The sequence below is a fragment of the Pavona decussata genome, unplaced genomic scaffold (assembly GCF_977016875.1).
Source record: "Pavona decussata unplaced genomic scaffold, jaPavDecu1.1 SCAFFOLD_300, whole genome shotgun sequence".
In the NCBI taxonomy this organism is placed as follows: domain Eukaryota; kingdom Metazoa; phylum Cnidaria; class Anthozoa; order Scleractinia; family Agariciidae; genus Pavona; species Pavona decussata.
The window spans coordinates 598,725-619,445 of NW_028145697.1; the positions used below are offsets into that span (position 1 = coordinate 598,725).

The window sequence follows — 20,721 nt, forward strand, 5'->3', positions numbered from 1 at the left end:
GCTTCAAAGTGAGGCTGCTGATCGAATGATCTCGTGGTCGAATTTTTACGCAACTCTTTCATGTGCTAGAAATTAGTTCTTTTTATTTACATTTTAGCTTAAATTTTAGAAATCTGCAACCATGACTGCCATTTTCAGGGTTTTCTCCAGGAGATTACCTGGCACGGCTTCTGGAAGCGATGCCATGGTTCCGTTTACCCGTGTACTCACCAAGCTCTCGTCGCCGCGAGGATTTGCCACCGACTCAAAGGTAGATAAGCTTAGCTTATGTTAGATAAGTTTCTGTATACATGTAATGTTTAGGAATCTTTTGTTTTAGGCAGGTTTGCAAGACTTTCAATGGCTACGTTACATGTCCAGTGCTGTTGTGGGCTCTTGGAGATTTATTTAGGGCATTAAAATCGCCAAGATTGCGTATAAGTTGGTTAGAACAGTTGCCTCCGTGCATGCACGCGCGGGTAGTTGGCCATGGTGCTCCCGCTGAATTTGTTTTTGTGTCTGTGTGTTCATGCGTATTTGTTGTGTATTTCCTTTAGTGGCACGTTTTCTAGCTGGTCTCTCCTTGTCTACCTACACTCGCTGAACTAAAATAAATATCGCCAGCACGTGCGCGCGTGCGCTAGCTACTGTAACTGACCATATTAGCGGATTAGCTCGCTAGAGACAACCTAATTAAGCTTATGTTAATTAAACTTAAACTATAACTCGCATCGATTCTCAGTTTTATTGAACAGACAACAGGCGTGGATCCAGGAAATCCAGAAAGAAGGGGCAAAAGAAATTGTTGCAAGAGCACAAGAGCCTCCTTCACTGCAATGAAAAATTCACATTCATGGAGATTCTGCTTTGCATCATCATGTGAGCATTTGGGACCAAAAGTTAATGCTTTGGAAGACAGACTTTAAGAGGAATTTTCAAAACGATTGATTGCATATATAATAAAACAAAATGGCCCTCTTCTCCACCCCCATGCCTATTCCCCTTAGGCAGTTGCCAATGTCCCTGGTGGTGGTGGTGGTGGGGAGTTCAATCATTGCTGCACAAAAGAAACTGGGAAAGAGGCAGATCTATCCAAAAAAAGGCTGTGATTGGCCCCTCCATCTCCCCATCCACCACTCCCTCCCACTCAGCCTCTGTACACCATGTTTAACCATAATTTATCTACAGGCTTTTTCTCAAGAGGACCACTGTCTTTGGTCACTCCTTTGAAAATTGATGTAGGGGTATTCTCTGATGCAGTAAGAACAGGGCTAGCTAGGACAATTTCAGAACACACAGGCTCTTTACCTTTACAGCTGTTCTCACTATTGCATGGAGAGTGTCTTGTTTGCACAACTTGTGATTGTCTCGGTTTATGCTTGGATGTATCGTCCTAATGTTTTCTTGGGGAAAGCAAGTGATGTTAACACCATCTAGCATAAGCAAGACAATCTTCTCTGATCTTTTTGGGGAAATCTTTCTGTCAGCTCAATAGATAACATCAGTCTATTGGTGCTTAATATAATAATTATGTGGATGCTTCACCTAGAAACTGAGCATTTATTTATTTACTTATTTATTTATTTGTCAGGAAAACCTGAAAAAGACACCATTATATGACTTTCACTTGGAGCTTGGAGGCAGGATGGTTCCCTTCTGTGGTTGGTCAATGCCTGTGCAGTATAAAGATGGTGTTCTGGCCTCACATCTGCACACTCGGCAACAAGCGTCTCTGTTTGATGTATCACACATGTTACAATTCAAGGTGCATGGAGATGACAGAATTAAATTTTTGGAAAGTTTAGTTGTTGCCGATATTCAAGGGCTTGCAGATAACACAGGGTCTCTTTCGCTGTTTACAACTGAAAATGGTGGCATTATAGATGACTTGATCATTAACAAGACACCCGAATATTTATATGTTGTATCTAATGCTGGATGTGCGGAAAAGGATCTTAAACATCTCCAGGTACTAGCTACACTATTTTTAAATTATAAATGTATAGAAAACGATAATGATATATTTATTTATTTTTTATATACACTCGATTGCAAAAACGTTGACATCTAAAAAGCATAAACCGTGAACGATGAGACCCAGTGGCTGTATTTATTTGCATAATATTCTATTCTCGTGCAATGGTTGATAACCAAAATTAGTTGCACCTGGTGAATGATGGAAACTGTCCAAGCTTTCCTTAAAGTGTCCAAGTTGGCCAACGAGGGCCAATTTGAGTGAAATACAATTCGCGATTTGCTCAAGTTCAAAACAGGCAGTGAACTTAAGCAATATTTGGTAGAAAATTATTCAGAAGAATTAAGTCAGCACTGTATTTTTTATTGCAAAAAATGAGAATGATAATTATTGATTATGGAAATGAGGTTATTGTTTAAACACAACCCACAAATCCGTTGGTTTATGCTTTTTAGGTGTCAACGTTTTTGCAATCTAGTGTATATTTATTTTTCCTGTAGTTGTACATATGGGTGTTATAAGTTAAGTACATTGTACTTTGATGTCTTACCCAAACAGATTCGAAGTTAAATGGGTTGAACTTTTAGTCCTTTGATGAAGCCCCAATATCAACATTTGCATTCTCGTCACTATGCACCATATGGTTCTTATAGTGAAAGTTGAGAGAATTTCTTTGAAGATCAAAACTTTTACCTCAGACTGGCCCAGCTGTTTGAAAGCTGATTTAATGCTAACCCACAATTAAAATTTAACCGAGGTTTTCATCTCGCTTGTTGAAAATGTTTTTGGGATAGCTTAATGAGGTAATGGTAGAGAAAGCTCCAAGTCAAAATGAAAGGAGAAAAATCTTTTGGACGAATCTTGTTATTGACTACTAATTAAACTCGAATCAAAGTTCATGATAATCCAGCCCCCTCTGTTAGCCCTTAAAGAATCCTCCCCCCCGTCTTTAAAGCTCTGGTGGGAAAGTCAGCAGTCAGGCTTTATTTTGAATGCTTACAACTTGCAGATAGAACAGTGTCTGGATCTTCCATGGCTAATGCACAGTTCCAGTTATATGCAATTTCAACAATACATACAAGTTACACTGTTAGTACCTCATTGATTATCTGGCCCTCCTTATTTAAATGTGCACATAGTGTATCGGTATTAATCTTTTCCACAGGAAAGACTGGAGGCTGTAAGCAACGACTTGGATGTTGCTTTAGAAGTGCTTGAGGACAAAGCACTTATAGCATTACAAGGTAAGGAACTCCGAATTAACAAAGAAAATTATGCTACAGTACTTTGAAGAGCATCTTAAAAAGCTAATAATTATTGTTACTTATTTGGAAAATAAGTTATTTAAGATGATAAAGCAGAAAAGTATTTGAATTGGTATATTTATTTATTAATTTTGCTGGCTTTAACACAGCTAAACCCTAATGTTCTGAGAGCGATTTTTTGCCCCATGTACATGTAGCTATGAAAATTTGCGTATTGGCATTTCCTGACTCAGAAACAGTTACATGTATAAACCTTACTACTAAAGCTAGTAAACTGGTCACCAACCAGTACCTATTTGAAGAATAATTGTAAAGAAAAGTATGAAACTTAGAGGATTGTTCAAATGAGTTGATCAGATTAGTTGGGGTCTTAAAATAAGAAAGCTGGCCACTGGCTCAGGTGATTTGTAAGTTCGAAACTTTTTTGGGAGTTGAAAAGAAGTTACACAATTCTACTGTACTGTTAAGCTGCTTGTAATAATGTTTGATGTTTCGTTAATTACTTTTCAGGACCTAAAGCAGCAAAGGTTCTCCAAAGTGGAGTCCAAGGGGACCTCAGTAAAATGCTTTTTATGCACACTGCTGAAATGGATGTGTTTGGGATAAAAGATGTGCGAGTAACTAGGTGTGGTTACACTGGGGAAGATGGCTTTGAGGTAAAGTCAGTGTCACTTTTTGAACCACATTTGATTTATATTACCGATGGTACATGTACCGTGTTTATTCGATTAACCACCCACCCCAAGTAACTGCCCACCCTGAAAGCCCAAAAAATTCATAAGCGCCCACCCTCGAATAAGTGCCCACCCCACCCCACCCCACTCCCAACAAAAAACATTTCTGTACTAGCCCAGCATGGCGTAAGAGGAACATCAGTGGTATTCCAGAGTTGGTTTTAGACACAGTAGTCAGTGAACTTTGATGTTGTTTATGACTTGTTTATGTTAGCTTTTGCACTTTGTTTTGTCTTGTTGAACCAAAATAACTTGTTATGCCTTGTTTTGTTATTCTCTCAAAATGTCCTTACTTGCTGAAAATGTTGGTAGAATAATAAGCACCCACCTCAAAGAAGTGCACACCCTCATGGGCCCAAAATTAAATGAGCACCCAGGGCGGTTAATCAAATAAATACAGTAGCGGGTATTTGACCACAAAATCAAATGGCCTTGGTGGAGAAGGGGGAGGGATCAGGTTTCAACTGATTTTGTCTTTGTTGTAATTCAGATGGTACCATGCTTTGTTTGTGTTTGGTCATGTACAACCGCTTAGTCGAATTTGCCGAAACAAACGAAATATTCTATCTCCGTCAATTTGGTTTTCGTAAAAATCACTCGACATCACACGCGCTAATTCATTTGCTTAATAAGATCTCGTCTGCAATTGACCAACATCAAACTACCGTAGGTATCTTTCTGGATCTTTCTAAAGCGTTTGATACCATCGATCATGAAATCCTACTCACTAAGCTGGAACACTATGGTATCCGTGATACGGCCCTCCAGTGGATAAAAAGCTACTTATCGCTATCAATTTGTTCAATTCAATCATCTTGTTCTCCGATGCAGGCCATAAAATGTGGTGTACCGCAAGGTTCCATTCTTGGCCCTTTATTTTTCATGCTCTACATAAACGATCTCCCAAATGCCTCAGAATTGGTAGAGCTCTTGCTCTTTGCAGACGATACTAGTATTTTTTATTCTCACTCCAACCCTAATACCCTAGAGTCTGTACTAAATAACGAACTAAAACCCCTCAATAACGCAAAAGTGGTTTTTAATGAATTTGTTGATAGCTATCAGTAGACCAGAACAGAGCTGTTGATTTGGCCAAAGCCTTGTTAGAAAGCAGAGAGGCAGAAGTCAAACCTGCAGGACTGGGACCGAGAGACAGTCTGCGACTCGAGGCAGGGCTCTGTCTCTATGGAAACGACATTGATGAAAACACTACGCCTGTTGAAGCAATCCTCGTCTGGACAATAGGTAAACGGAGAATGATGTATTATTCAGTAAGTGACACAGGCACACTCGGAAAAATATCCGTGTACTCCTAACAGGAGTTAGCCTGCGAACAGCAGACGTATTTCCGGAGGTACGACCGGAAATACGTCTGCTGTTCGCAGGCTAAACAGGAGTCGAACCTAAGAACTTCCGATTACTGGTTCGAATGCTCTACCACTGAGCTACAGGAGTCTCCTGTAGCTCAGTGGCAGAGCATCCGAACATCTGCGCTCAGGTTGTTTTTTTTTTTGTTGTTGTTGTTGTTGTTGTTTTTGCGTTCTTCTCCGCGGATTTTCGAGCATAAGAGAGACTGCCCGTAGGGTCTATCAACTCTGTACCAAACATTCGCTCCCACTTTCTTACCGACGCAGTACTACAGTTTCTTTAGAAACTAAACCCTTATCCATAGGGAATTACTGCTCATTACATGCATGTGCTGAATTTTTACTGTTCCGTCTATTTTTGCAAAGGGAAAAGACGACGTGCACAAGCCGACTTCCCAGGAGCGGAAACAATCCTCAGACAGATTAAAGAGAAGCCCACAAGGAAAAGAGTTGGTCTAATGTCCAAAGGACCTCCCGCCCGAGGTAATAAGGACCTTAAGCAGGGATGACGGCGACGTCAACGAGAACGTCAGTAAACAATAGTTTTAATTACCAAAACACTGGCTCTACACGTGCGTTAGACACTTTAGTACATTTCTTTGCTGTCCTCTGCAAAACAACAACGTGAAATGAACGCTTTCAAGGTTTTATTGAGAACGTGAACGCATCATGATTAATTTTCATTTCTTTTTCTGAACGTTAAAGCTGCCCCTACGGCGTAAGCTTCTGGATAGTTCGGCCACATTACACAAACTAAATGAGTATAAATTATCGCGAATTTATTCAGAAAACGCGAAATGTAATTTTTAAGCTCCGTTTTCGTTGGCGTCGTCGTCGTCTCAGCTTAAGGTCCCTAATGATATCCACATACATGATCTCCTCACTGGACTTCTCATATCTCTTATGCTGATAGTTGGGAGAAGTTGTTCAGTATAACATCAGACGCTCTATTGCGTGACGAACCAAAAGAGCGTCTGCGAGGGAGGCTAAACAATAACTGAAGAGAAATCATCTTTGGGCGTTGTTCCCTCTGTTCTCATAAGCTACATGTTTGATAATGGACTAATATGGCTGGACATTCTGCGATCTCAAATTTAGCGGGTTTTGTCGTCTGAGAAACGGAGAAAGAGTTTAGCCTTCACACTGGCGTTTTTCCTAGGGGTAGGGATGGTGCATTGGTGAGAACACTCATCTCCCACCAATGTGGCCCGGGTTCGATTCCCGGACTCGGCATCATATGTGGGTTGAGTTTGTTGTTGGTTCTCGTCCTTGCTCCGAGGGTTTTTCTCCGGGTTCTCCGGCGTTTGTCCCTCCACAAAAACCAACATTTCAAAATTCCAATTCGACCTGGAACGCACGGACACCTTTGAACGAGCTCCGAGAGCTCTTTGGTGCTTCGTGGGTAAATAAATTACATTTACATTTTTTAGTGTTAAAAAAATAACTCAAAATATTCATTTTTCTTGTGTAAAGAAAGGCCGTTTACACAAGCGAATTTTGATGAGATTTTGTTTCGCACTTTTGTCGCACTCGAACGATAATCCATAGCAAGTGCAAGCTAGCGGTAATTTTCAGTGCAGTTTGGGTGTGATATGTGATTCAATTTTCTGCAATTCCCCCCAAAACAGCCGCCAAGTTGCGTGAATTTTCCAACATGCTTGAAACCTCTGCAATACTGCGGCGATAGATCGCGCCCGAATCGCCTTGAAATCGCCACTAGTTTAGTATTTACACTCGCAATTTCCATCGCGAGTTTGAGCGCTGTGAAAGTTGTATTGAAAAAAGCAACAAAACTTGTTTAAAAATGGCATGTGTATTAAACTGACGTATAGTCCTGTTTTTATGATGGTTATTTTTTAGTCAGATTTGGATTTCTTCCTTTTCAGGTGGTACCTCCATCTTTGATGCTGACGGGAATAAAGTTGGTAAGTAAAAGCGACCGATCATAGACATTCTGACAAAATAGCCTCCGACGATATACCAAGGGTAATTTTGTTCTCGAAAAATGATAAATAAATAAAGGTCGTCAATCTTAAGCTTGAGAGTGGAAATATGCAGTGCTCATCACGAGTGTGGCTCAAGCCTTCAACAGGAATGGAAGCCAAGACCTTCCGCATACCGGTCGGGTGCTTTGACCACTGAGTGGCTTGTGTAGACTGCAGGTGGGGAACCAGGCCATTCACTAAGGGCGCCGATAAACGCGAATGACTGTGGTCACTGCTGTTGAAAGCGCCATGTGTCGCTATCAAAAGTTTTTAGAATTGTATTCTCGACTTGCTGTCAGTTGGAAAAAAATTGATTCCTAACGAAAACATAAGTATCTGCAAACCGTAAAAATAAAAATAAAAAAAATCATAATAAATAAATAAATAAATAAATAAATAAATAGACTTCACAAACAAAATTTCCGCATAAAAATATCACCAGTTTGCAAGTCGATTTCCTGTAAAAAAATTTCCTGCCATGCAGTATCGATAGCAATTGTTCAGTTTTGGGAAAACTCGGAACCGCACATCTTACTCTCCTAATCAATCTTGCACTCGCAAGCACTGAAACTGCTGCCATTGTTTTCATGTTGTGTCCCTCCAGGTCACGTGACAAGTGGCTGTCCATCACCGAGCCTCAAACAGAACATTGCAATGGCTTACGTGTCAACCGAGTTCTCCAAACCCGGGACAAATCTTCAGGCGGAAGTTTACAAGAAGAAGGTTAACGTTCAAGTGGTGAAGATGCCTTTCGTTCCAACCAACTACTTCTTTGGCAAGTGAAGTCGATAATCGGGGAAAGAGGAAGAGGAACTTTTACTTGAACTCAGAGGAAATCGGAACACGTGTGTGATATATAGGAATACTTATGAATTTGAATCTTAGGTTTTTTAATACTGTGTGAATAGGAACCAAATACACAATGAATAAATACAATATTTATCTTACAAATGATACGGATCTTTGTATCTTATTGGTAAATCTCTTACTCAAATGAAAAACGTCCCAATCGCAACACGTGTGCGATATATAGGAATACCTATGAATTTGAATCTTAGCTTTTTTCAATACTGTGTGAATAGGAACCAAATACACAATGAATAAATACAATATTTATCTTACAAATGATAAGGATCTTTGTGTCTTATTGGTAAATCTCTTACTCAAATGGGAAACGTCCCAGTCGTTTGTTAAATGATTCCCCAAAATACCCCTGGTATTTTTTTCATCCATGCTGCGAGAGGCCTCGTTTTCCTTTCCAAACTTGCAACCCCGTTGGCAGATCAAAAGACTTGGGTAAGGGGGCAAGAAGCCAACTAAATGTAAGTGCAAAGGTTTTGCAAATGGAACAGTAGTTTCCGTTCCAGACGGTCAGAAAGGAAACAGGGTTAAAGGTGGTACCGAGGCGGGGGGGAGGAGGCATATGTATGAAAATCGGGCGTATGCGCAAAGGGTAAGAGATGCCCCCCCGCCTTCAGTCTCGGGTCTCGGGATCTTCTGTAAACCGTCGTAATAAGGTTTAGGTTGAGTCTCGATTTTTACTGCACGGACCAATGAAACTGGGCTATCTGAATGGGATTATTTGCCAAATTTGATACCACGTGATACGCTTCGGACAGTTCTCTGCCTCACTGGTCTGTTGCAATTTTCTACCCTTTCCTTTATGATAAGTTCGGCTTATTTTTCAGTTGGCTCGGTTTCCTTTGTTCTTTTCGGTTGAATATATTCAATAGCCCCTGTCAATTACTAACTGTCTGAAAAGCTGGGTGCGGCTTTGGTTGTAAAAGGGGAAGGCGGGGCTGAAAACAATAGCTGATAACAACGGACGAGGGGATTATAACGAGGGGGGGGGGGAATATATATTCCGCCCCCCCCCCCCCCCTCGCCATATACCGCTTGACTTATTCCCCTTATTTAGGAATCTCAAACATTTCAACGAGCTCTTAATCGTTTATTATTAAAGAAGAAATGAACAACATAACTTTTACTCCTACTACTACTACTGGTACTTCAATAACAGGGGCAACAACAAACTCAAACTCATCTTCTTGTCGACTACTAGTTGGAAGGGAGGTTCTTTCATCGGCGACCACTCATTCCATACTCGTACTGTCCCACTGGTAGCTTTCTTTACATTTGCAAGAATACGACAACTAATCCGTTCAGCAAAGACAGTGTAAGAAGTTTTCGGTTAAAAAGATTTCATCTTAACAATCGCTCATCGTTGTTTCCACACGGAACGATAGCCGACTGCACACTATTTCCAAAATTTAACAGCAGCCGCTCAACCACGTGGAGTGTACTGAATGCACTGATTATACAAGAGTGACAAACATGTTTACCACGCATACCAGCAGACAAAAGCAATGGTTTATACAAATTGTTGTGTGAATAATCCAAAGTTCAGAAAAAAGTTGAGAAAAACATCTTTACGGCCAAAATCTCACTGCATACTACTGCCATTAAAAAATGTTATGTATTTGACTTCCACCTGGTATAATATAAGCATTTAATTATTTAAGGTCCTCGTCTCTATTAGGAATCCTCACTAACCCAAAAAATAAGCATGTTATTGACCTGTCCCTCGGGGATATGTGATATATTCCCCTCGTGGCGTGCCCTCGGGCTACGCCCTTGGGCACGCCACGAGGGTAATATATCACATATCCCCTCGTTCCAGGCCAATAACCCTTACTTCTTTCCGAATTGCCTCTGTTGGCAAAGGGGTCATAAATTTGTCCCAAGTATGGAGAACAGGGTAGCAGGATGGGTACAATATCTGGCTTTCCATTTTCTGATGCGTTTGAGGGTCTCTTTGAGATGGTCACAAAGTCCTTTAAAACTCATTAATAATTCATAACCCATTGACCTATCACTAGTCGATAATACATCACGTGCAGTGACGTTATATCGATAAACCTCCACCTTATTAGTTTGCGGTGTTTATCAGCTGATAAAACACTTCTCATCAGTACGCGGTGTTTTTCTCGTATGATAATTTCCAACGTTCACAAAAGAATAATTGCTATGAACTCTATTGACACACGCTTTTCGGGGAATGGTTTTGAAGCCGTTCAAAAACCTCGCAGGACGTGTTTTATCGGGTCTAAAACCACTCGGCTGCGCCTCGTGGTTTTAAATCCGAAAAAACACTCCTGCTCGTCTTTTAAATATTACATAGTAAACTGAAGAACGCTGAACGTCTTATGTTTAAAATATGAAACAGTATGGAGGTTTTCTACCTCGGTAGTTAGTACAGTAGTCCAATCGATGTGCTCCACAAATTCTAAGTTAATCATTTGAGTGTTTCGTAAGAAATTAAAGGGGCACTGTTACAGCGGTTTATCTGTGTATTGTGGTCAAAACGTCTCAAATGTTTAATGCCTCAGTTTTGGTAACAATTGCCCTTCCAGTGGATAGAAACTAACATTCACTTAGTTTATGGCTGCTGATGGTCAATTTTTTTATTTTCAAGTTTGTCCTGTGCATTTAAGAGAAATCGCTAAAAACTGATAATAGTTTGTTCTTCCTCGGAAAAATCACTTAATATTAATTTCCTTGTGGTGCTCTAAGAGAAATGTTATATTTAAGGACAAACATAAGAAAATGGTGTGCAAAGCTGGGGGACAACGTTTTTTGCTGTTTCTTGTAAGATATACTTAAATTTCACCGTTAGGAATTTCCTTTATAGCTGCAGCATTTGATTTCCATGCACCATAGGGACAAACAACCCGGCTTAAAAAGTTGAACTCCAAAGAACCTGGAAGAATTCATTGTTGTCGGGCCACAAAATGAAGAAACCGACTAAATTGCTTAGCCAATCAGGAGCGAGTATTTTCGCCGTTCTACCATTCAGGAGTGAGTAACTTTGCCCTTGGTGAAATTAAGAAAATATGCCTTCTTGTTACAACTAATCAGCATTCAGTAATTTTCCCCTTAAGTTGTAAGGAGTTTTCCGCATATGCAATAAAAATATATATTTAACTCCAGAAAGGATGAGGAATTTGTAATGTTATTACGTTCATACGTATACGATGAGCAGACTTATATCAGTCAATGCTATTAAATTGGAGTTGTGGAGCTCTGCTTTTAGGCTTGACTGAATATATATTATACTGTGTAAATAAGTTGTTCTGTTTTGTTCACGATACTCATAGGTTATTAAGTATTTGTACTTTTTATTTGTACTAGATAATAATAAATAATAAACAGAGAAGAGCCACTCCGTGGCACTGAAATTCCCATTGTACAATTTTTACAATTTCCTTGGTTAAAAATCGTATGCTTTATGGGTAACGGGGAAAGACTTGTCTGTGTGATGTAGTCTGAAAATTAACAAATAATAACAGCAAGCAAGTCAAGTTATAAATTTAAGAATAAGGTAGAGCATAGTATAAATATTTTACATTATTATATAAACTGTAGTTAGCATTTAAATATAGGGATTTCGACTGGCAAAATCCGTATCTCAACACGTGAAAACTTATGATAATTTTAAGAGTGTTTGAGAACGGTAATCAGCTGCTGACACGTCACTCGCAAATTGCACGCCACTCCTTCGAAGCGATGAATGAACGGCTACGCATTCTCCATTCTCAGTCCTGAGTTGCATGAGTTGCGCCTTTGTCCAAGATGGCTAATCCAAGATGGTCGCCATTTGACAATCATGATGTTATTACAACGTCGTATGACGTCATCACTTTTCATTGCAGACCCCAGAGGAAACACCTTCGGTACTATCCATCTTCCAAGCGCAATTTTCATAGCTTGTATGCTTGCGAAGTTATGGTGGGCCTGTGCACGTGTGGGGGGAATCTTGGAAAGCATTGGGATCTTCGGAAAAACAAAACAAACTGTTTCCCGAGGGATCAATTATTAAGGGTTTTGTTGTATAGCAACAAACCAAACCGAGAAGATAATTCGTTAGAAAAACAAACGCATAGTAGTCATAGTGAACATGCAAGTCTGAATTGACAACAAAACAGCAACTTTCCCCGGAAACGAACCTGAATTAATTTGTTTCTTTACAGCAAGGAATTAGACAAAACAGAATCCTAAAGAATTATTATGCCAAGGCCAATATTTATAAGTTTACTTACGGTAGAATATAATAAAGATTCGCAAAGCATTTGTTCGGCGGCTGAGAGAGTCTGGATAAACAACAAAACGGTATTTTCCCGCTCTCGCCTCACCAGTGACGCGGGGGCGCACCACCACCTTCTGTCACGATCTTATCACGTGCCTCACGTGTCACGCATTTTACCCAAGTTATTCTTTTCCACCTCGGGAAGGTATGAGTTTTGTATCGTTGCCCGAATTGTTTTGAAACTTACATCGGTTGGTTTTGGGACCAAAAAACAACCAGTCAGAGCTGGCGTTAGGTCCAACAAATTCCAGTTATATAACAATTCAATAAGTTTATTGGAGCATTTCTTCACGTAATTCCAGCTGTGCTCTCCGTTCGCGTAGAATACTATAAACGTCCAAAGGTTTAAGAATATCCTCGTACAGCAACTTCATCTCCTTCTTGCTTAACTTTCGCGCAGCATCAGTGAGTCGAGGATCTCGCAGCATTTTGTCGGTATCGATCTTGGGAGTCGACATACTGTTGTTACGCTCTCGTGGCTTTTGTAAATTACGCCGATGGCCGATAACTTCTTGTTTACATCCCTGCTTGTAGTCTATCATCGACGCTGGCTCCATTTCGGAGAATGATCTTTGCTTCCTTGGTCGAATTCGGTTATGAATGCTAGCCGTAGCAGGTTCTATGAAGGAAAATTCTTTAAGATTAATTTGTTTTTCGATTTCCATAAAAATTGCTGTCCAGTTGCTCCGGAATTTCTCTATATCAATTGTAACAGTCATGCCTGCATTCAGTTCCTTTTTTTCCCAAAAATTTGCAGCCTTAAAACTTCGTCCGTCCAAAAACGCTCAGTTTCGATATAATCATTCATTTTCGAAAGGAAGTACTATTTGTACTAGTCTAAGCGCTAAAAAAACATTATGGTTGACATGGAAACGTCAAAAATGTTTTAAACTGTTGACTAGAGCGTATTAGATTAACGTGGAGGCATGACGTCTACAATTAATAAATGACAAAAACAAGTTGAGTTGACACGGAAACGTTACAGATATGTTTAACTGTCAATAAATATGTTTTGAGTTGTTATGAAAAACATAACGCAAGCAATGAAATGTTAGCAAGACTGTTGAAAGGAAACGTAAATATATTATGAATTTCTGAGAAAAGGTTGTTAGGTTGACGCGGGAACGCGATATAAATATTATGAACTGTTGACGAAGATTAGGCTCGACACAGAAACGTTGGGCAAAAACATTTTGTGTTGACAAGGAGACATGACGTATGGAATGAAAACAAGATAAGTTGTCAAGGAAACAGTACAAATGTTATGAACTGTTACAAAAAACATTTTTTTTTTTTAATGCAAATCTTTATTGGAAATAACAAGATTACAATTTGTAGTTTTACATTTCAGAAATACACACAGTTACACAACACTGGACACATGCACAAAAAACGTACACACAAACACAAGTTGTAACAGGCATGTTAAATATAGACTAAGTAGACTAAGTAAATAATGAATATTAAAGAGGTTGAATTATGAAAGGCCTTCAATGCGAAGTTTGAAGGCAATATGTTGCTTAAACTCATCAAAGTTGATTTGTTTTTTGTTCAGTTTTTGACAGTAAAGATAATATTTTGCAAATAACAAGCAATAATTAAATTTTTTAAGCGACATATCTGAAGACGATAACTGATCATTACCAACTTTACCAAATAGAAATTCCTCGGTGGAGGGTGAAAGGGAGGTTGCATGTTCCCTGTTGAACCATTCCATAACGTTACTGATAAAGGACTTGGAAAAGTGGCAGTCGATGAAAGTTTGACCCATCGAGTCACCTTCATTACAGTATAGACAGTCTTTGTTATTTTCAATACCAAAGTAATACAATTCCTTCTTTGTAACAATAATTCTATGTAAAAATTTATAATAGAATTCTCTAAGTTTAGGTTCCTTACAGATTAGCTTCAATTTACTAAAATAGCAAGGCCAACTCAAATTCATCGACTGAATTTCGTGTTCCCATTTCCTTGAACCAGTAGCCTTAGTTACAAATTTTTTTGTAATAAGCCAATAGAAATCTTTGCTTTTCACCTTGAGTAAGTTTATTGAAACAGTTGGCGACAGAGAGAATATAAAGTTGTCCTTTTCGAATTTGCGTTTGTTAAGCGAGGTCTGACTTGCCTTTTCTCGCAGATGATTAGGAATTGCTGCAAGGACTTGAAAATATCGAAGAAAATTGCACTTAAGGTGACGGTATTTTTGGAGGAATTCCTGATAGGAAAGAAATTTCCTCTCATCATTTAAAACATCCCGGATAGAGAATATACCATTAAGATGCCATTCGTTGTAATAAAATGGCTTCCCGTTTATTAAGATTTCTCTATTACTATATAGCACTAAATCTTGCTCTAGGTAATATCCATACAACTGTTTTAACTCCAACATGTGGATTAGGATTTCTTTATAAAAAAGTGGAAGGTCAATCTGTTTAATAAAATGGTTATCGTAATTACATCGAAGTAAGAAGTTAAGTCCACCGCACCTTTTAAAATAATAGCTTGGGATATATGACCAAGATTCATCTGAGCAGTTTTCACTTTTTAAAAGTCTGGGTATCCATGCTAAATTAAGGGACTTAAACGTAGTCAGAATATTTGGTACGCGCAAACCGCCATCCATATAGTCCTGGTACATTACTTGCCTTTTTATTTTATCAGGTTTTTTGCTCTTGTCGTATCTTACTCGCTAAAATTTCCGCTCCTAGAATAAAGAGGAGAGGGGATAATGGACAGCCTTGTCTAACTCCTCTAGACAATGGAAAGGATTCTGTACAAAAGCCATTGTTTAAGACTGAACTTTCACTTTTAGCGTACAAAATTGAGATCCAACTTTTGATACTTTCACCAAAGTTGAATACAGAAAGAGTCTGTTGAATAAAGGGCCATTCCAGGGAATCAAAAGCTTTCCTAAAATCAAGCAAAAGAAGGATTCCCGGAATGTTTTGCCGTTTTGTTTGTTCAAGAACGTCTGTTAACAAACGAATGTTCTGCCCGATGTATCTTCCTTTAACAAATCCGGTTTGGTCTGGATTAATTAACTTCGGTAGTATACTTTCCATTCTTTTAGCAATAACTTTAGATGCGATCTTATAGTCGACATTTAATAAAGTGATGGGGCGCCAATTTGACAGAAACAATAAGTTAGAATCTTCTTTTGGAACAAGTGTTATGACACCTCTTCTTTGAGAAATTGACAGCTCGCCAACGTCATAAGAAGCATTAAGACTGTTCAGTAGATCCTGACCAAGAATTTCAAAAAAACAGTTGAAGAATTCGACAGTATAACCATCTTCACCTGGAGACTTTCCTAATTTAAATGTCCTCAATATATTCTGGCATTCTTCAAGAGTTAGCTTTCCTTCAATTTCATCCCTTTCATCGTCAGATAGTTTCGGCAGTTCTAGATTGGCAGTAAAGTTATTGAAGTCACTGTCATCGCTTTTATCACTATCCACCTCCGATTTATATAAATCACCATAATAAGAGTGAATTTCGCACATGATTTCTTTTTCATCTACAATGACATTACCGTCGGGATCTGGTTTAAGTTCCGCAATGACCTTCGAGTTAAAATTCCTTTTTTCTATGTTGAAGAAGTCGCCTTCCTCCGTCCAACGCACTTTAGAACGAAATATTGCCCCTTTTCCTCTAGTGTCATAAATGGCCTGAAGATCGCGTTTCAACCGATCGTATTCTTTTAGTTCAGGGTCGATGTTTTGAAGGCCATTACTGTTTGTAATCAACGTATCAATTTTATCCAAACGTTTTTGAATGGCTGTTTCCACATTCCTACTCTGCTTAGCTTTGTATTTAGAATAAGGAATTGTTAGGCTTCTGATTTCCATTTTGATTAACTCCCATTTGAGTCTTTTGTCCTCAATGTCATTAAATTGTTCTTTTATTTTTGGATAATTGTTCTTGATTAAATTTACATATTTTTCATCTTCAAGCAAAGAATTGTTAAATTTCCATAGGCCAGGGCCGCGACAACAATTGCTAATTTTTAATCTTAGTCGGACCGCTTTGTGATCAGGAGCTATAGAAGTTCTTGAGTCGGTAGCAAGAACGAATTTCATAATGGAAGTTGACACCAGAAAAAAATCTATTCTTGATTTGACTTTTAGATATTTAGATTCGTACGTAAAACTTTTTTTAGATGGGTTCTTCTTCCTAAATACGTCGGAGAGATTCAACTCTTCCATCATTAATAACAATTTGTCACGATAGGTTGTTGGTTTCCATTGCGCGCCAACTTTTTTATCAATACGCTCCAAGGTTACATTCCAGTCACCGCCAATAATTACGTTATCAATTTCGGCATTGCTTAGCAATGCCTCATTTAAGCCTTGGATAAAGTTGTTCTGTTGCACCAAGTTATTAGGAGCATAAATGTTGCAAATAGAGAGTTTTACCTTATGAATAATCAAGTTGATGATTACGATCCTCCCTTCTGGATCGCTGAAATGGCTGGTGACGGATAGATCATAAGAAGAGTTAATCAGAATACAAACTCCTTTCTGACGATTGGTCCCATGGGAGAAAAAGATGCCACCTCCCCATTCATTTTTCCACACTACTTCATCTTTTGGTTCAGAGTATGTTTCTTGTAGGAGATAAAATAAACATTTTTGGCTCTTCAAATAACTGAAAATACTTCTTCTTTTAAGTTGGCTTTTCAAGCCTCTCACGTTCAAAGAAAGTAAACTGCACTTAGATAAATCTAACATGTCGGAGAACAAAAAACACAATATTACATCAACACCTAAAACACAGGTACACAAACAACCCAATAATAGGACGCTAGGCACAAGAACACAAACATAAAGTCTATGAAATCAAGAGGCAATAAAACAACCTACGTACTACCCTTCGAGCAACAGCCTATAAATCGACAGATCCGCTAGATACCGGCATATATGCTAATAGTACACTCTTCAAGAATACAGGATAGTTAATAGCAATAAATGGCATCCTAGAGTTGCTTTACGTCTTCGATGGAAAGCATTTTCCTTGGTCTCCCCGAAGGGGCCGTTTTGATAAATACTTTCCCATCCAACGACCAGAAACTTATAATCTTTCCATCTTTCTTCTTCTGTAGAGCCAAGGACATCATTTCCCTTCTGTAATTAGTCAAGTTTTCATTAATAAAGATGGAGGGTTACATTCTTGAGCTGAGTGCGAGCTTTGTATAATTTAGTTTTGTCTTTGTGATTTGCAAATTTAACAATTATTGGCTTTATTTCCTGTTTACGATATAGACGATGCGATATCTCGATCTTTTCAGCCGTCATTTCCACTCCAACTGCCTCAGCCACTTTGCACACAATCTCATCGGTCTGGGCATCGATGTCTTCGGGAATGCCGTGTATTTCTACAGAGTTCTTCCTAGAATATTGCTCAAGCTCTTCAAAGCTTACCTGCAATTCTTCAATGTTTTCCTTCTGTTCCTTGACGGTATTTTTAACCCTGTTTAACTCGATTTCCAGTGACGCTACGTATGTGTTTTGGTCCTTGAGTTCTTTTTGTAGTTTGGTGACTGCGCTGTTACTCTTTGAGATTTCGTGTCGAAGCTCAGTCAGTTTGCTGTTATCTTTAGCTAATGAAGTAATACTGCCTTGAATAATGTCGATGGCACCCTGAATATTCTTGAGGAGGTTGTGTATATCCTTTAGATTCGGTTCAGCTTCGCCTAATTCCTCCCGAAGTGGTTCGTTGCAATCAGAAGGAGACGCCATGTTCAATTGGTCACCACGTGGTTGTTTGTGGTCTGGTGAAACAATTTCGTCGCCAGATCCGCGTTCAGCTCGCTTCATACTTCTTTGCAACAATTCTGCGATTCAAGGAAAATGTTTGATGGACTTCCTTCCTGTTACGAAAAACATGTTAAATTGACGTACGACTATTGCCAAAAAAAGGCCAACAAGCTTTGTCTGACCTCGTCTGGCCGCTAACAGGTGACTGCATTAAGAGTGCCTGACTGTAACTTTCGAGAATCGCTGGCCAAGCTTGAAAAATCGAAACTCCTGATAATTTGCCTGAAGTTTACTTTTGGGGAACTATCTTCGAAAATATTATTTGAATGTTCTGGAAATTTTTAGTTTTCGAGAATTTTGGAGAAAACGAAATAACGGGTTTTGCCTCATTAATTATGCAAAAATTTCACTCAAAATTAGCCAAGTTCAATACGCTTGTGTTGAAACAGTACGCAACGCTAGAAAGCGAGGTCGGTTTTGAATAAGAGCATAACTCACCTACTTTCTATCAATGGGACCTATGTAAACTTTTGTAGAACTTTGGAGGGTTTTATGGCTCTTTGAAAAATTGACATTTTGAGGACTTCGCGATGAGGCGAAAATTGAGTAAGTTTGAAGGTTTAAAATGCATCTTGGTATGTCAGGTATCGACTCGAGAGGAACATTGTGATAAAGCTTGGGTCTTCGTCTTTAATAATACGAAATAAAAAATCTGGGCAATCTATGCACGCGCTGACGAAAACCAAAGTTAGCGAGGCTTCGTTAACAAATTTGCATAATTCGCAACTGTTGAGAAAATGCTATGTTGTGGCGACTCGGTGAAAACATTGACCCAGGCTATCTTCAAATGGTTATTTTACCCCACATTGCATTTGTCTGTTTCTCTTTCTTGTTTAATAACGTGGTAGAAAAGGTCTGGAAAAAAATGCGTGATCGGAATAGGAAATATTCGTCAAATTCTGGTGGAAAATTTGCATAATGCAAATCTTCCAATAAATCTTTCTGCAAAGGAATCTGATTGGGAAGGTTTCGTTAAGAGACCATTTGACCGAAACACCCCACATATAAGGAGTCAAAACAACGTTTAATAATTCGATTTTAACCAATTATTGTCGAATCTTAACCTTTAAATTAATAGTGCCAAACTGATACTCGCTATTGCGTTACCTGCGTCACGTCAGTAGCTGTCGATAAGTCTTAGAATATAATGCCCACAAACCAACTTGTGCTGCGAAATTGCCAATTACAACAACTAGAAAAAAGACCTTTATTTACTGGCATATGAGTGGTTTTGATAAAAATAAAACGTTCACATGACACTTGAATCACGTTTAAAAGATACATGCTTGTCAAATGAGATGCGAAAGTTGGACATAGTGTCGGTCTAAGTGAATATTTTTAATTAAATCAAGTTTGTTTACTGGAATGCATGCTTTTTCAAATAGCTAGTCCAACCTTCTTCAGTAGCCTTCCAAATAATGATCATTCAGAATTGGGTCAGTCAAAAAAAAAACTCTCAATTTGTGTTGTTTGATACTGTACCTTCGTAAGCGACTGAAAAACAATGTCGGCTGGCACGCCATATTTTAACGTAATTACTGGTATGAAATATCACACATGCACGGATACACGCTTCAAAAAACCTGTGTGCCAATTTCCGTTGAACAAAATAATAACCTACCTACAGTCCACATTGGCTGTAGGGCATGCATTTATCTTTGTCGAATGTCAACAACAGAAACACGGGTATCTCAGTGACACTGTATACACGCAATGTCTACTGCATACATCACAGGTAGCCGAAGCTCTCTGACCTTTGTTTGACCTTTATATTTTGATGTCACGATGAGTGTTACGCAAGGGTGTAAATTATAAGGGTTTGTATGGGAATTTACGTATGTGTTTTGGAGTCGAAAGTAAAGGGCATGAATTGAACAAAAATTGCTTACCTTGTCTCCTTGATCTCTTGCCAGTGTTTGTACGCCATATTTTGGCCATTTTAGTACGATTCCAGTGGGTTTTTAAAGGTTTGCTGAAAAATTTCCTCTCTCTATACGATATCCCACTATAGATATATATCCCCAAAATCGTTGTCACTGTGGTAGCAATAGTATTCTTTGAAATAAATTGCAATGTTCACAAGGCGGTCATTATAAAACACGAGTTGCAGACGAAGAACTGCGGACCACGGGGTGATAAAGTTTGTATTAGGATAGGAGGACTATGGACTACGGACTATGGACTGAATGCACGCCCTACAGTTTACATTGGCTGTAGGGCATGCATTTATCTTCGTCGAATGTCAACAACAGAAACACGGGTATCTCGGTGACACTGTATACACGAAATGTCTACTGCATGTACATGTCTATGTACGACATCTAGATGATTGTGCACGTGGGCTCATTGGCTGATCACGATCATGATCATCAAACATCCTTTTGCGAATTTAATCACGCCAGTTTACACCATATCGAACCCTGAGATGAATGCTTAAAACTAAAATGACGGCTC

The 20,721-nt window shown here is 38.9% G+C and overlaps 1 protein-coding gene and 1 pseudogene across 1 annotated transcript; one reads left to right on the plus strand and one right to left on the minus strand.

Moving 5' to 3' along the window:
• Nucleotides 1-29: 29 nt before the first annotated feature.
• Nucleotides 30-8,436, plus strand: LOC146454488 (aminomethyltransferase, mitochondrial-like). Its single transcript, XM_085095230.1, has 8 exons — nucleotides 30-250; nucleotides 1,571-1,948; nucleotides 3,120-3,198; nucleotides 3,730-3,875; nucleotides 5,012-5,198; nucleotides 5,687-5,803; nucleotides 7,207-7,245; nucleotides 7,910-8,436. The coding sequence occupies exons 1-8, from the start codon at nucleotides 122-124 to the stop codon at nucleotides 8,086-8,088; spliced, it is 1,254 nt and encodes a 417-aa protein (XP_084951356.1). The 5' UTR covers nucleotides 30-121; the 3' UTR covers nucleotides 8,089-8,436.
• An 8,071-nt stretch (nucleotides 8,437-16,507) lies between these two features.
• Nucleotides 16,508-18,267, minus strand: LOC146454489 (uncharacterized; annotated as a pseudogene).
• Between the last annotated feature and the right edge of the window lie 2,454 nt (nucleotides 18,268-20,721).